Source organism: Entelurus aequoreus, linkage group LG03 (genome assembly GCF_033978785.1).
Source record: "Entelurus aequoreus isolate RoL-2023_Sb linkage group LG03, RoL_Eaeq_v1.1, whole genome shotgun sequence".
Taxonomy (NCBI): Eukaryota; Metazoa; Chordata; class Actinopteri; order Syngnathiformes; family Syngnathidae; genus Entelurus; species Entelurus aequoreus.
The window spans coordinates 87,606,622-87,621,865 of NC_084733.1; the positions used below are offsets into that span (position 1 = coordinate 87,606,622).

The 15,244-nt window shown below is 34.0% G+C and overlaps 1 protein-coding gene across 1 annotated transcript in view; it reads left to right on the forward strand.

Annotated features, from left to right (window-relative positions):
* The window catches only part of rfx4 (regulatory factor X, 4), a 110,592-nt gene that overhangs the window by 51,291 nt on the left and 44,057 nt on the right, over window positions 1-15,244 (forward strand). The window contains exons 7-13 of the mRNA XM_062040744.1: window positions 695-908; window positions 1,203-1,280; window positions 1,351-1,514; window positions 9,432-9,532; window positions 9,636-9,694; window positions 13,574-13,718; window positions 13,983-14,077. Coding sequence (XP_061896728.1) covers window positions 695-908; window positions 1,203-1,280; window positions 1,351-1,514; window positions 9,432-9,532; window positions 9,636-9,694; window positions 13,574-13,718; window positions 13,983-14,077 — 856 coding nt within the window. The remainder of the gene's footprint in view (window positions 1-694; window positions 909-1,202; window positions 1,281-1,350; window positions 1,515-9,431; window positions 9,533-9,635; window positions 9,695-13,573; window positions 13,719-13,982; window positions 14,078-15,244) is intronic.

Consider the following 15,244-nt stretch of genomic DNA (forward strand, 5'->3'; position numbering starts at 1 on the left):
TGGTATGGGGGTGTATTAGGGCCCAAGACGTGGGTAACTTACACATCTGTGAAGGCACCATTAATGTTGAAAGGTACATACAGGTTTTGGAGCAACATATGTTGCCATCCAAGCAACGTTACCATGGACGCCCCTGCTTATTTCAGTGAGACAATGCCAAGCCAGGTGTTACATCAACGTGGCTTCGTAGTAAAAGAGTGCGGGTACTAGACTGGCCTGCCTGTAGTCCAGACCTGTCTCCCATTGGTGCATTATGAAGGCTACAATATGAGAAGGGAGACTGTTGAACAACTTAAGCTGTACATCAAGCAAGAATGGGAAATAATTCCACTTCAAAAATGTGTCTCCTCAGTTCCCAAACCTTTACTGAGTGTTGTTAAAAGGAAAGGCCATGTAACACAGTGGTGAACATGCCCTTTCCCAACTACTTTGGAGCCATGAAATTCTAAGTTAATTATTATTTGCAAAAAAAAAAAAATGTTTATGAGTTTGAACATCAAATATGTTGTTTTTGTAGTACATTCAATTGAATATGGCTTGAAAAGGATTTGCAAATTATTGTATTCCGTTTATATTTACATTTAGCAGAATTTCCCAACTCATATGGAAACGGGGTTTGTAAATAATATCAATAATACGGCAATAAAAAGGAAGTAAAATGTGCAAAAGGTTGACTAAAAAGGTGTGCCCGCAGGTACCACTACTACGGCATCGCGGTGAAGGAGTCGTCGCAGTACTACGACGTGATGTACTCCAAGAAGGGCGCGGCATGGGTGAACGAGGCGGGCAAGAAGGAGGTCACCAAGCAGACAGTGGCGTATTCACCGCGCTCCAAGCTGGGGACGCTGCTGCCAGAGTTCCCAAATGTCAAAGACCTCCATTTGCCCGCCAGCCTGCCAGAGGAGAGGGTAAACAGCACAAATGTTCCTCCCTTGCATCTGAAGAGTAAAGACCTGGGAGGATTTATACGCCGACTCTTAATCTTCCGGGGGGAGATAATAAGACCTGGCCGTGGCGGACAAAGGCCGTGTCCGCCTTTTAACACACGGGGGGGGGGGAGGGTGATTTGGAGTGGTTTGTGATCTCTAAAGCCCGGAACATGAATTTGGCCGTTTCCCATGCTCGCTGCTGGATTTACACTCTTGTTGTTGCTAACACCTTTCCTTTATGGGGAGCAGTCAATACCTCCTTGTGGCCCACAGGTGTCAACCTTCATCATGATGTACAGAACTCACTGCCAGAGGATACTGGACACCGTCATCCGAGCCAACTTTGACGAGGCGAGGCTTTTTGTTTTTAAGCCGCCGAAGCCCGACATCTCGCTATAACTCAGTCTTAATGTGTGCGCAGGTCCAAAGCTTCCTGCTACACTTCTGGCAAGGCATGCCGCCCCACATGCTCCCCGTGCTCAGCTCCCACACCGTGGTCAACATCGTGGGCGTGTGCGACTCCATCCTCTACAAGGCCATCTCCGGGGTGCTCATGCCCACCGTCCTCCAAGCGCTGCCCGATAGGTAGGAACCCCCCGCAATTAGACAAACTTTTTAATGATCCACGAGGGAAATTGTTCCACACGGTAGCTCAGGTACAAAGGATGGAAATGATAATGTAGGTATAAAGTAGACGAAAAATGTACCATAAAAAAGGAGTTTCCCTTTATTTAGGGGAGAAAAAAACAAAAAACTATGTCCTATTTAAAAAATTTAAAAAAAAACACAAATAAACAAAAAAGGCAGAATTTCTCTTGTTTTCTGAAAAAAAGAAATAATTAAGGAAGAATTTCCCTATTTTCCTGAAAAAAAATGAAAACAAAAAATGAAGAATTTTCTATTTTCTGAAGAAAAATATAAAATGGGCGTTTTCCTTATTCTCTGAAGAAAAATACAACTCAAAAGAAGAATTTTTTTTTTTTTCTGCAAAAAGAAGGAATTTACCTTAATTTAGGGGAAAATAAAAAAAGAGAAATTTCTCTTATTTTCTGGGGGGGAAAAACACAAATAAAATAGGCGGAATTTCCGTTATTTTTAAATGTTGTTTCCAAATATCAAACTTTCATTAAACATTTTTGAAAAAGGGGGATTCCCTTTATTTTCTGGGAAAAAAATTAAGGAAGACTTTCCCTATTTTCCTGAAAAAAATGAAAACAAAAAATGAAGAATTTGCCTTATTTTCTGAAGAAAAATATAAAATGGGCGTTTCCCTTATTTTCTGAAAAAAAATACAACTCAAAAGAGGAATTAATTGTATTTTCTGCAAAAAGAAGGAATTTACCTTAATTTAGGGGAAAATAAAAAAAGAGCAATTTCTCCTATTTTCTGGGGGGGGAAAACACAATTAAAATAGGCGGAATTTCCGTTATTTTTAAATGTTGTTTCCAAATATCAAACTTTCATCAAACATTTTTGAAAAAGGGGGATTCCCCTTATTTTCTGAAAAATAAATTAAGGAAGACTTTCCCTATTTTCCTGAAAGAAAAAAAAAGTTTAAAAAAAATGAAGAATTTCTGTAGAAAATATAAAATAGGCATTTCCCTTATTTTCTGAAGAAAAAACAAAAAAAAAGGAGTTTCCCTTAATTTAGGGGGGGAAAAACAAAAAACTATCTCCTATTTTTTGAAGAAAAAAAACAAAAAAAAACACAAATAAATAAAAAAGGCAGAATTTCTCTTATTTTCTGAAAAAAAGAAATAATTAAGGAAGAATTTCCCTATTTTCCTGAAAAAAAATGAAAACAAAAAATGAAGAATTTTCTATTTTCTGAAGAAAAATATAAAATGGGCGTTTCCCCTTATTTTCTGAAGAAAAATACTACTCAAAAGAGAAATTAATTTTATTTTCTGCAAAAAGAAGGAATTTACCTTAATTTAGGGGAAAATAAAAAAAGAGAAATTTCTCCTATTTTCTGGGGGGGGAAAAACACAAATAAAATAGGCAGAATTTCCGTTATTTTTAAATGTTGTTTTCAAATATCAAACTTTCATCAAACATTTTTGAAAAAGGGGGACTCCCCTTATTTTCTGGGAAAAAAATTAAGGAAGACTTTCCCTATTTTCCTGGGGAAATTTTTATTTATTTTTTAAATTATGAATTTCTGTAGAAAATATAAAATGGGCATTTCCCTTATTTTCTGAAGAAAAAACAAAAAAAAAGGAGTTTCCCTTAATTTAGGGGGGAAAAAACAAAAAACTATCTCCTATTTTTTGAAGAAAAAAAACCCACAAATAAATAAAAAAGGCAGAATTTCTCTTATTTTCTGAAAAAAAAATTATAATTAAGGAAGAATTTCCCTATTTTCCTGAAAAAAATTAAAACAAAAAATGAAGAATTTGCCTTATTTTCTGAAGAAAAATATAAAATGGCCGTTTTCCTTATTCTCTGAAGAAAAATACAACTCAAAAGAGGAATTAATTTTTTTTTCTGCAAAAAGAAGCAATTTACCTTAATTTAGGGGAAAATAAAAAAAGAGCAATTTCTCCTATTTTCTGGGGGGGAAAACACAAATAAAATAGGCGGGATTTCCGTTATTTTTAAATGTTCTTTCCAAATATCAAACTTTCATTAAACATTTTTGAAAAAGGGGGATTCCCCTTATTTTCTGAAAAAAAATAAAAATTAAGGAAGAATTTCCCTATTTTCCTGAAAAAAATGAAAACAAAAAATGAAGAATTTGCCTTATTTTCTGAAAAAAAATATAAAATGGGCGTTTCCCCTTATTTTCTGAAGAAAAATACAACTCAAAAGAGGAATTAATTGTATTTTCTGCAAAAAGAAGGAATTTACCTTAATTTAGGGGAAAATAAAAAAAGAGCAATTTCTCCTATTTTCAGGGGGGAAAAACACAAATAAAATAGGCGGAATTTCCGTTATTTTTAAATGTTGTTTCCAAATATCAAACTTTCATTAAACATTTTTGAAAAAGGGGGATTCCCCTTATTTTCTGGGAAAAAAATTAAGGAAGACTTTCCCTATTTTCCTGGAAAAAAAAAAAGTTAAAAAAAAAAGAAGAATTTCTGTAGAAAATATAAAATAGGCATTTCCCTTATTTTCTGAAGAAAAAAACTAATAAAAGGAGTTTCCCTTAATTAGGGGAAACATTTTAAAAAATTAAATAAAAATATCTCCTATTTTTTAAAGAAAGAAAAACCACAAATAAATGAAAAAGGCAGAATTTCTCTTATTTGCTGTTGAATGTCCGTTATTTTTAAATGTTGTTTCCAAATGATGTGGGATCTGAGCCGAGGATGTCGTTGTAGCTTGTGCAGCCCTTTGAGACACTTTGATTGATTGATGAAATATCAAAATTCTCCTTATTTTGTGAAAAAAAAGTGGAATTCCCTTATTTTCTGAAAAACAATAAAAAATTAAGGAAGAATTTTCCTATTTTCCTGAAAAAAATGAAAACAAAAAATGAAGAATTTGCCGTATTTTCTGAAGAAAAATATAAAATGGGCGTTTTCCTTATTTTCTGAAGAAAAATACAACTCAAAAGAGGAATTAATTTTATTTTCTGCAAAAAGAAGGAATTTACCTTAATTTAGGGGAAAATAAAAAAAGATACATGTCTCCTATTTTCTGGGGAAAAAACACAAATAAAATAGGTGGAATTTCCATTATTTTTAAATGTTGTTTCCAAATATCAAACTTTCATTAAACATTTTTGAAAAAGGGGGATTCTCCTTATTTTGTGAAAAAAAGAGGAAATTCCCCTTATTTTCTGAAGAAAAATACAATTCAAAAGAGGAATTAATTTTATTTTCTGCAAAAAGAAGGAATTTACCTTAATTTAGGGGAAAATAAAAAAAGAGAAATTTCTCCTTTTTTCTGGGGGGGGGGGAACACAAATAAAATGGGCGGAATTTCCGGGTTTTTTTTATGTTGTTTCCAAGTATCAAACTTTCATTAAACATTTTTGAAGACGGGGGATTCTCCTCATTTTGTGAAAAAAAGAGGAAATTCCCCTTATTTTCTGAAAAAAAAATTAAGGAAGACTTTCCCTATTTTCCTTGGAGAAAAAAAAAAGGTAAAAAAAAAAAAAAGGAAGAATTTCTGTAAAAAATATAAAATAGGCATTTCCCTTATTTTTTGAAGAAAAAAAAAGAAAAAAGGAGTTTCCCTTAATTTAGGGGGGGGGGAACACAAGAAAAACAATATCTCCTTTTTTTTTTTTTTTTTTTAAACGCAAATAAATAAAAAAGGCAAAATTTCTCTTATTTTCTGTTGAATGTCCGTTATTTTTAAATGTTGTTTCCAAATATCAAACTTTCATTAAACGTTTTTGAAAAAGGGGGATTCCCCTTATTTTGTGAAAAAAAGAGGAAATTCCCCTTATTTTCTGGAAAAAAAGAGGAAATTCCGAAATTCCCCTTATTTTCTGAAAAAAAAATTCAGGAAGACTTTCCCTATTTTCCTGAAAAAAAAGTTAAAAAAAATAATGAAGAATTTCTGTAGGAAATATAAAATAGGCATTTCCCTTATTTTCTGAAGAAAAAACAAAAAAAAAAGGAGTTTCCCTTAATTAGGGGAAAACTTTTAAAAAATAAAATAAAAATATCTCCTATTTTTTAAAGAAAAAAAAAACACAAATAAATGAAAAAGGCAGAATTTCTCTTATTTTCTGTTGAATGTCCGTTATTTTTAAATGTTGTTTCCAAATTATGTGGGATCTGAGCCGAGGATGTCGTTGTGGCTTGTGCAGCCCTTTGAGACACTTTGATTGATTGATTGATAAAATATCAAAATTCTCCTTATTTTGTAAAAAAAGTGGAATTCCCTTATTTTCTGAAAAACAATAAAAATTAAGGAAGAATTTCCCTATTTTCCTGAAAAAAATGAAAACAAAAAATGAAGAATTTTCCGTATTTTCTGAAGAAAAATATAAAATGGCCGTTTTCCTTATTTTCTGAAGAAAAATACAACTCAAAAGAGGAATTAATTTTATTTTCTGCAAAAAGAAGGAATTTACCTTAATTTAGGGGAAAATTAAAAAAGAGAAATTTCTCCTATTTTTTGGGGGGGAAAACACAAATAAAATAGGCGGAATTTCCGTTATTTTTAAATGTTGTTTCCAAATATCAAACTTTCATTAAACATTTTTGAAGAAGGGGGATTCTCCTTATTTTGTGAAAAAAAGAGGAAATTCCCCTTATTTTCTGAAAAAATTTTTAAGGAAGACTTTCCCTATTTTCCTTGGAGAAAAAAAAAAGTTAAAAAAAAAAAGGAAGAATTACTGTAGAAAATATAAAATAGGCATTTCCCTTATTTTTTGAAGAAAAAAAAGAAAAAAGGAGTTTCCCTTAATTTAGGGGGGGGGGACACAAAAAAAACAATATCTCTTTTTTTTTTTTTTTTTTTAAACGCAAATAAATAAAAAAGGAAGAATTTCTCTTATTTTCTGTTGAATGTCCGTTATTTTTAAATGTTGTTTACAAATATCAAACTTTCATTAGACGTTTTTCCCCTTATTTTCTGAAAAAAAGAGGAAATTCCGAAATTCCCCTTATTTTCTGAAAAAAAAAGTTAAAAAAAATAATGAAGAATTTCTTTAGGAAATATAAAATAGGCATTTCCCTTATTTTCTGAAGAAAAAAACAAAAAAAAGGAGTTTCCCTTATTTCAAGGGAAAAATAAAAATAAATAAAAAAACAATGTCTCCTATTTTTTGAAGAAGAAAAAAACACAAATAAATAAAAAAGGCAGAATTTCTCTTATTTTCTGTTGAATGTCCGTTATTTTTAAATGTTTCCAAATGATGTGGGATCTGAGGATGTCGTTGTGGCTTGTGCAGCCCTTTGAGACACTCGTGATTTAGGGCTGTATAAATAAACTTTGATTGATTGATTGATTGATTGATTGATGAAATATCAAACTTTCATTAAAAAACATTTTTGAAAAAGTGGAATTTCCCTTATTATGTGAAAAAAATAATAATAATTAAGGAAGAATTTCCCTATTTTCCTGAAAAAAATGAAAACTAACAATTAAGAATTTGCCTTATTTTCTGAAGAAAAATATAAAATGGGCGTTTTCCTTATTTTCTGAAGAAAAATACAACTCAAAAGAGGGATTATTTTTATTTTCTGCAAAAAGAAGGAATTTACCTTAATTTAGGGGAAAATAAAAAAAGAGCAATTTGTCCTATTTTCTAAAAAAATAAAAAAGGCGGAATTTCCTTTATTTTTAAATGTTGTTTCCAAATATGTACACCCCTCGCTACTCCCAAAAAGCCATCTAGTAGGAACCCCACAATTAGACAAACTTTTTAATGATCCACTAGGGAAGTTGTTCCACACGGTACCTCAGGTACAAAGGATGGAAAGGGTAAGGATGGAAATTATAATGCAGGTATAAAGCAGATGAAAAATGTACCATAGTAGCAATATAAAATATAACATACATGTAATTGTTATGTTTGACTAAGGGGAGATGACGACACAGACACCAGGGGGCAGTATAGCTCTAAGTATTTTATTATATATATAATAATATATATACCGTAATTTCCGCACTATAAGGCGCACCGGATTATAAGGCGAAACTTCAATGAATGGCCTATTTTAAAACATTGTTCAAAGATAAGGCGCACCGCTTTATAAGGCGCATAGAATAGACGCTACAGTAGAGGCTGGGGTTACGTTATGCATCCTGTAGTTGCGAGACCTGTTGTGGCTCAATATTGGTCCATATATAAGGCGCACCGGATTATAAGGCGCACTGTCAGCTTTTGAGAAAATTTGAGGTTTTTAGGTGCGCCTTATAGTGCGGAAAATACGGTATACTGTATGTATACAGTATATAATAATCAAACAATACTAAATATACTAACTAAGGAAATGGAGTGTGACAAAATCCAAGAATGTGTATGGTGTAAGACTATGTGTGTAGATTAGCTGTTGAGTGTTACCGTAAACGTTGAACGAGAGACGAGGAAGTCCAGGGGAGAGAGAAGTCTACAGGTCCGAGTCCAAAGCGGGGGAAGTCAAGGATCGAGGGAGGCAGTCAGAGTCCAGAGGGAGATCCAGGGAAAAGTGAGACGCATAGCTCACTTTCCAGGCGACGGAGGGTACTGCGAGGACGACACAAGAAAACACGGAAGGGGGCAAACACAAAGAGAGCTGGATTGCATCAAGCAGGACGTGGCTTACTGTACGCGAACAGAAGGTTAAAATTCCGGCACGGGATGGCAGGTTGTGCCGGCTTATGCAGGCAGCTCGCTCATCACGGGCAGGTGCGAAGATTGCAGATTGTCTGCAGGCGCGAGGAGGCACGCCCGCAGCGGAGAGAGTGCGCCTGTGGGCGTGGCCCGCGGTGCACTCGTCAGGACGCAAAGATGAGTGGTAGTAATATTTACATATTATATATACAGTATACCGGTATTAGTATAGTACGCGAGCACATAACCCCAATTCTTGAGACTTTGCACTGGCTCCCTGTTCATTTTAGAATTGATTTTAAAATCTTGTTTTTCGCTTTTAAAGCTTTGCATGGACTGGCACCTCATTATATCTCGGAACCTCATCCAAGTTCACACTCCTGAGGTCAGAGAGCCAGCTCCAGCTCGTGGTGCCCAGGACCAGACTTAAAACCAGGGGAGACAGGGGCCTAAGCTCTGGAACACTCTGCCCCTCCATGCACACTTTTCCACTTTACATCAGTCCATCTTAGATGAGCTCGGGCCCAGCGAAGCCGGCGGCGTTTCCGGGTGTTGTTGATAAATGGCTTTGGCTTTGCATAGTAGAGTTTTAACTCGCACTTACAGATGTAGCGACCAACTGTAGTTACTGACAGTGGTTTTCTGAAGTGTTCCTGAGCCCATGTGGTGATATCCTTTACACACTGATGTCACTTTTTGATGCAATACCGCCTGAGGGATCCAAGGTCCGTAATATCGTCGCTTACGTGCAGTGATTTCTCCAGATTCTCTGAACTTTTTGATGATATTACAGACTGTGGATGGTGAAATCCCTAAATTCCTTGCAATAGCTGGTTGAGAAATGTTGTTCCTAAACAAATTGCTCAGGCATTTGTTGACAAAGTGGTGACCCTCGCCCCGTCCTTGTTTGTGAATGACTGAGGATTTCATGGAAGCTGCTTTTATACCCAATCATGGCACCCACCTGTTCCCAATTAGCCTGTTCACCTGTGGGATGTTCCAAATAAGTGTTTGATAAGCATTCCCCCAACTTTCTCAGTCTTTTTTGCCACTCGTGCCAGCTTTTTTATTCCAAAATGAGCTAATATTTGCAAAAAAAATAAAGTTTTCCAGTGTAAACATGAAATATGTCAGTCTATTCAATTGAATATAAGTTGAAAAGGATTTGCAAATCTTTGTATTCTGTTTTTATTTACCATTTACACAATGTGACAACTTCACTGCTTTTTAAGGGTTTGTGTAATGATGTTGGTGGTCAGAATTCTTTTTTTTTATCCACACAGTTTGACGCAGGTCATCCGAAAATTTGCCAAACAATTGGAAGAGTGGCTCAAAATCGCACTTCACGACCTGCCGGAGAACCTGAGGAACATCAAATTTGAGCGTAAGTCGTCATCTTGACCTAAACGTGAACTGTAAAACTTTGTAAAAAAAATAGACTTTTTAGATGTGTGTGGTTTTTTTTTTTTTTGGTTTTTTTTGGGCAGTGTCCAGGAGGTTCTCACAGATTCTCAAGCGGCAGACGTCATTAAACCATCTGTGTCAGGTGAGAGTTGTTTAATTAAAAACTCTAGGCAGGGTTTCCCACACATTCATTTATTTGCCGCCACGAAAGAAGTAAATCCGCCACAATTTTTTTAAATTTATTTTTTATTTTTTTTATTTTTTTGTCCTGTCCAGCTTCTCAGGCAAATCATATAGTTGATGTAGATGCCCATATCGGCTGTTCAGATTTACTTTACAAAAGAGAAGTGTAGGATACTTCTCTTGTTGCCTTATTTGTATTTGACTTTATTAAATGTATTTATATTAGAAACACAACATGTGTATATAACAAAGGGTGCAAAGTAGGAAACACATGGTTAAGTGTAGGGAGTAAAACTGATGGCAGTCTAAAGTTCAAGATTTTTGGAGCTCTTTGTTCAGTGGATCAGATGTTTGATGAAGCTTTGTGTCTATCTACCACCACTACTGTTTTCTATTTGTTACTGACTGTGGCAGGACACCTCTGCCTCTGTTTCACTTTATGTTGCTGGTAAATAATATGGTTGTAGTAGTAGGCTAAAGTTAAATTATTTAGTATGCACTAATTAAAGGGGCAGAGCTTTATGAGACATTTTAGCTTTTATATTTTATAAGATATATTTTTTGTAAGAACCATAAATAATAAATATATTTCAGTGAATAACTTATTGTTCAAATCTGTATATAAATATGTACATAAAGTGTTGTAATTATATTGTAAAATGGATGGACGTTTAAAACAAAACTGTTATTATTAATTAGTAAGTATACATTTTTTGAGCCTTTTTAGAGAAAATCAAATCATTGTAGTAAATCATGCAATTTACTCGATGATGTCATGGTGACCACGCCCATAGCCACGCCCCCACCGCCACAGGTATCTTGGCAGTTTATGGGAAACACTGCTAGGATAGATAATTATTGTCATTGCAACGAGTACAACCAAACTATGTTTCAGCACAAACCCGAAGGGGGCCTAGTCTGGAGTGGGGAAAAACCTCCATGCCATGCACACATAAACACGTTACATTTAATCACGACAACTCGCAATAGAGGGGAGGGGGTTGATGTTACAGAAAATAAAAGAAATTGCTCATTTTTATTTTTATTTTCCCCCAAAATTAAGAGAAATTACTTCTTTTTTTTCCTCCAGAAAATAAGGGGAATTCAAATTTTTTTAGTTTACTTTTTTTTCAGAAAATAAGGGAAATTCCCCCTTTTCAAAATGTTTTTAATGAAAGTTTGACATTTGGAAACAGTATTTAGAAAATAACGGACATTTAACCGAAATTAAGAGAAGTTCGCCTTTTTTCTATATTTTTATTTCAGAAAATAAGACAAATTGCTAATTTTTTGTTTTTATTTTCCCCAAAATTAAGGGAAATTTCTTTTTTTCAGAAAATATGGGAAATTCACATTTTTTATTAGGGACCGATGTCCCTTTCGGACAGAGTACCCTATTGTATTTCTAGCGTTTTATTATTATTCCACAGCCTCTTTGAGCTGTAATTTGACCCCCTTAACATGCTTCAAAACTCACCAAATCGGACACCCACATCAGGACTGGCAAAAATTGCGATCTAATCAAAAAATCAAACCCCAAAACTCAAAATTGCGCTCTAGCGCCCCCTAGGAAGAAAACACAGACAAAACTGCCTCTAACTCCCAGTAGGAATGTCGTAGAGACATGAAACAAAAACCTCTATGTAGGTTTCACTTAGACCTATATTTCATACACTGACAACCCCCAGCAAAAATCAACAGGAAGTTTGCAATTCCCCCTTCAAAACAAAAGTTGAGTAAAAACAGTCACCTTTTTTCAAACATTATCTCCTCTGAGCGCGTTTGTCGTGTCGGCTTCAAATTAGCACAGGAGAGAGATTGAACCCTTCTGATTAAAAGTTGATGAAAGAGTTTTAATTACTGCTACGGTTTGGATTTTATGAGCCCTCAAAGTCGGTCCCGTCCATCGCTGCTTGCAGCTTTAATTTTACTTTTTTTTCCAGAAAATAAGGGAAATTCTTCTTTATGTATTGCCATTGTATTCAGAAAATAGAGGAAATTTCCCCTTTTCAAAAAATGTTTTAATGAAAGTTTGATATTTGGAAACAGCCTTTAAAAATAACTGACATTTTACAGAAAATTAGAGAAATTCTGCCATTTTTATCTATTTTTATTTCAGAAAATAGAAGAAATTGCCCCCCCACCCCCTCCAGATTTTTTTTTCTTCTCCAGAAAATAAGGGAAAAAAATAAATACAATTTGACTTCTTATTCCAGAAAATAAGGGAAATTCCTCTATGTATTGTCATTTTATTCAGAAAATTAGGGAAATTCTTGCTTTTTTTATTTTAATTTTTTCCACGAAGTAAGGGAGATTGCCTCTTTTTAAAAATGTTTTTTAATGAAAGTTTGATATTTGGAAACAGTATTTAAAAAATAACGGACATTTAACCGAAATTAAGAGAAGTTCGCCTTTTTTTATATATTTTTATTTCAGAAAATAGGACAAATTGCTCATTTTTTATTTTTATTTTTCCCAAAATTATTATTATTTTTTTTTCAGAAAATATGGGAAACTCAAATTTTTTATTTTACTTTTTCTTCCAGAAAATAAGGGAAATTCTTCTTTATGTATTGTCATTGTATTCAGAAAATAGGGGAAATTTCCTCTTTTCAAAAATGTTTTTAATGAAAGTTTGATACTTGGAAACAGCCTTTAAAAATAACTGACATTTTACAGAAAATTTGAGAAATTCTGCCATTTTTATTTATTTTTATTTCAGAAAATAGAAGAAATTGGTCCCCCCCCCCTCCAAATTAAGGGATTTTTATTTTTATTTTTACAGAAAATAAGGGAAAAAAATAAATAAAATTGGACTTCTTATTCCAGAAAATAAGGGAAATTCCTCTATGTATTGTCATTTTATTCAGAAAATTAAGGAAATTCTTGCTTTTTTTATTTAAATTTTTTCCAGGAAGTAAGGGAGATTGCCCCTTTTTAAAAATGTTTTTTAATGAAAGTTTGATATTTGGAAGTAGTATTTAAAAAATAATGGACATTTTACAGAAAATTACAAAAATTCTGCCATTTTTTAATTTTTTTTATTTCAGAAAATAGAAGAAATTGCGATTTTATTTTTAAAGAAAATGTCCCCAAAATTAAGGGAAATGGTTGTTGTTTTTCAGAAAATAAGAGAAATTCTATTTTTTTATGAAAATTCCACCTTTTTAATTTATAGGTTTTTTTTCCAGAAAATAGGAGATAATGCTCTTCTTTTCCCCTTAAATTCAAGGAAATTCCTTATTTAATTTTTTATACAAAAAATAAGGTAATTTCTTCATTTTTTTCCCCCTGAAACTAAGGGAAATTTGGGATTTCCTCTTTTTTTTCAGAAAATAGGGGGTAATTCCCCTTTTTCAAAAATGTTTTTTTTTAATGAAAGTTTGATATTTGAAAACAGCATTTAAAAATAACGTACATTTTACAGATAATGACAGAAATTCTGCCATTTTTTATTTATTTTTATTTCCTGGAGGTCAACTGCTGCTATGAAGCGCTGCCAGCCGTCCATCACCCCGAAGGGGAATCAAGCGGTGGTGAAGGCGTGGGGATGGGGGTGTATATGCCCATTGTCTTGGGTGTGTTGATGTAGTGTTCATGTTCATAGGCCTGGGGCCGTTCTGCGTGCAAGCAAAAGTTGGACTCCGGGTGTCGTTGAGGAGGGAGGGAGGTCAAAAGCGTCCATCGTTGAGGTGTCCTCGGGGGATGTTTTCAGAACAGCCTGCTCCTGTTGTTGGAGCGTCAAGGCCATCCGAGGGAGTCAGATCGTAGACTAGGAGCTGGTAGCAAACACAACTTGCAGATAATGTGGTGATGATAACAATGTCCGTGTCCTCAGGCGTCGCGGACAGTGATAAACAGCGCCGACATCACCTTCCAGATGTTGGAGGACTGGAGGAACGTGGACCTGAACAGCATCACCAAACAGACGCTCTACACCATGGAAGACTCGCAAGAGGATCACCGGCAGCTCATCATCCACTGTGAGTGTCTTTGTCTTGTTGCTGTCAGTCCCTTCTAGAGGAGGTGAGGTGGTCTGGTTTAGGAGACACCTTCCTGGGGAGGTGTTTAGGGCACGTCCGAAGACCCAGAAGAGACGTTGTCTCCCCAATGTGTCCTGGGGACGCCTCGGGATCCCCTGGAAGTCTGAGCTTCTCTGCTTAGGCTGCTGCCCCCGCGACCTGACTTGGGATAAGCGAAAGAAGATGGATGGACGGTCCATTCTAACGGCACCTCTTCTGTCTCAGTGTACCAGGAGTTTGATCGCCTCCTAGAGGAGCAGTCGCCCATTGAAGCCTACATCGAGTGGCTGGACTCCATGGTGGACCGCTGTGTCGTCAAGGTCAGACCCTCGCATCCATTTCCAACTTAGACTATTTGTGGTGGTCAGGTTCTTCTTCACCTCAGCGTACATGACAAGAATAAATATACAAGGAAGGACGGAACAATAGACTGTAAAATCGGTTAGTGTTACCGTTTTGGATTAAAGTGATGGAAAAAAACGGGATTGATAACGAAAAAAAGTCAAACAAAAAATGAAGAATTTTCTGAAAAAACTATAAATAAATAAAAAAGGCGGAATTTATCTTTTTTTTTTTGTTCTGTTGAATTGCCGTTATTTTTAAATGTTGTTTACAAATATCAAACTTTCATTAAAAAATCCCCTTATTTTCTGAAAAAAAGAGGAAATTCAGAAAGTCACGTATTTTCTGAAATTAAGGAATAATTTCCCTATTTTCCTGAATATTTTTTTTTTAATGAAGAATTTCCCTTATTATACCTGTATGTATATTTTTCTTTTTTTTCCCACAATTAAGGGAAATTATGTCTTTTTTTTTCAGAAAACAAAAGAAATTCTAATTTTTTATTTACTTTTTTTTTTTTTTTTTAAATAAGGAAAATTCCCTCTTTTCGAAAATGTTTTTTAGTAAAAGTTTGATATTTGGAAACAGCATTTAAAAATAACAGACATTTAACAGAAAATAAGAGAAATTCCGCCTTTTTTATATATTTTTGTTTCAGAAAATAAGAGAAATTGCTCATTTTTAATTTATATTTTCCCCCAAAATTAGGGGAAATTCTTTATTTTTTTCAAAAAATAAAGGGGAAAAAAAAAAAGTGACTTTTTATTCCAGAAAATAAAGGAAATTCCTCTATTTATTGTCATTTTATTCAGAAAATGAAGGACATTTTTGCTTTTTTATTTTTATTTTTTCTAGGAATTAAGGGAAATTGCCTCTTTTTAAAAATGTTTTTTAATGAAAGTTTGATGTTTGCAAACAGCATTTAAAAATAACGGACATTTTACAGAAAATGAGCGAAATTCAGCCTTTTTTTATATTTTTTTATTCCAGAAAATAGAAGAAATTGCTATTTTATTTTATTTTTTTTCCCCAAAAATGAAGGGAAATGTTTAATTTTGTTCAGAAAACAAGACAAATTATAATTTTTTATGAAAATTCCACCTTTGAAATATATATTTATAGTTTTTTTTTTCTTTCAGAAAATA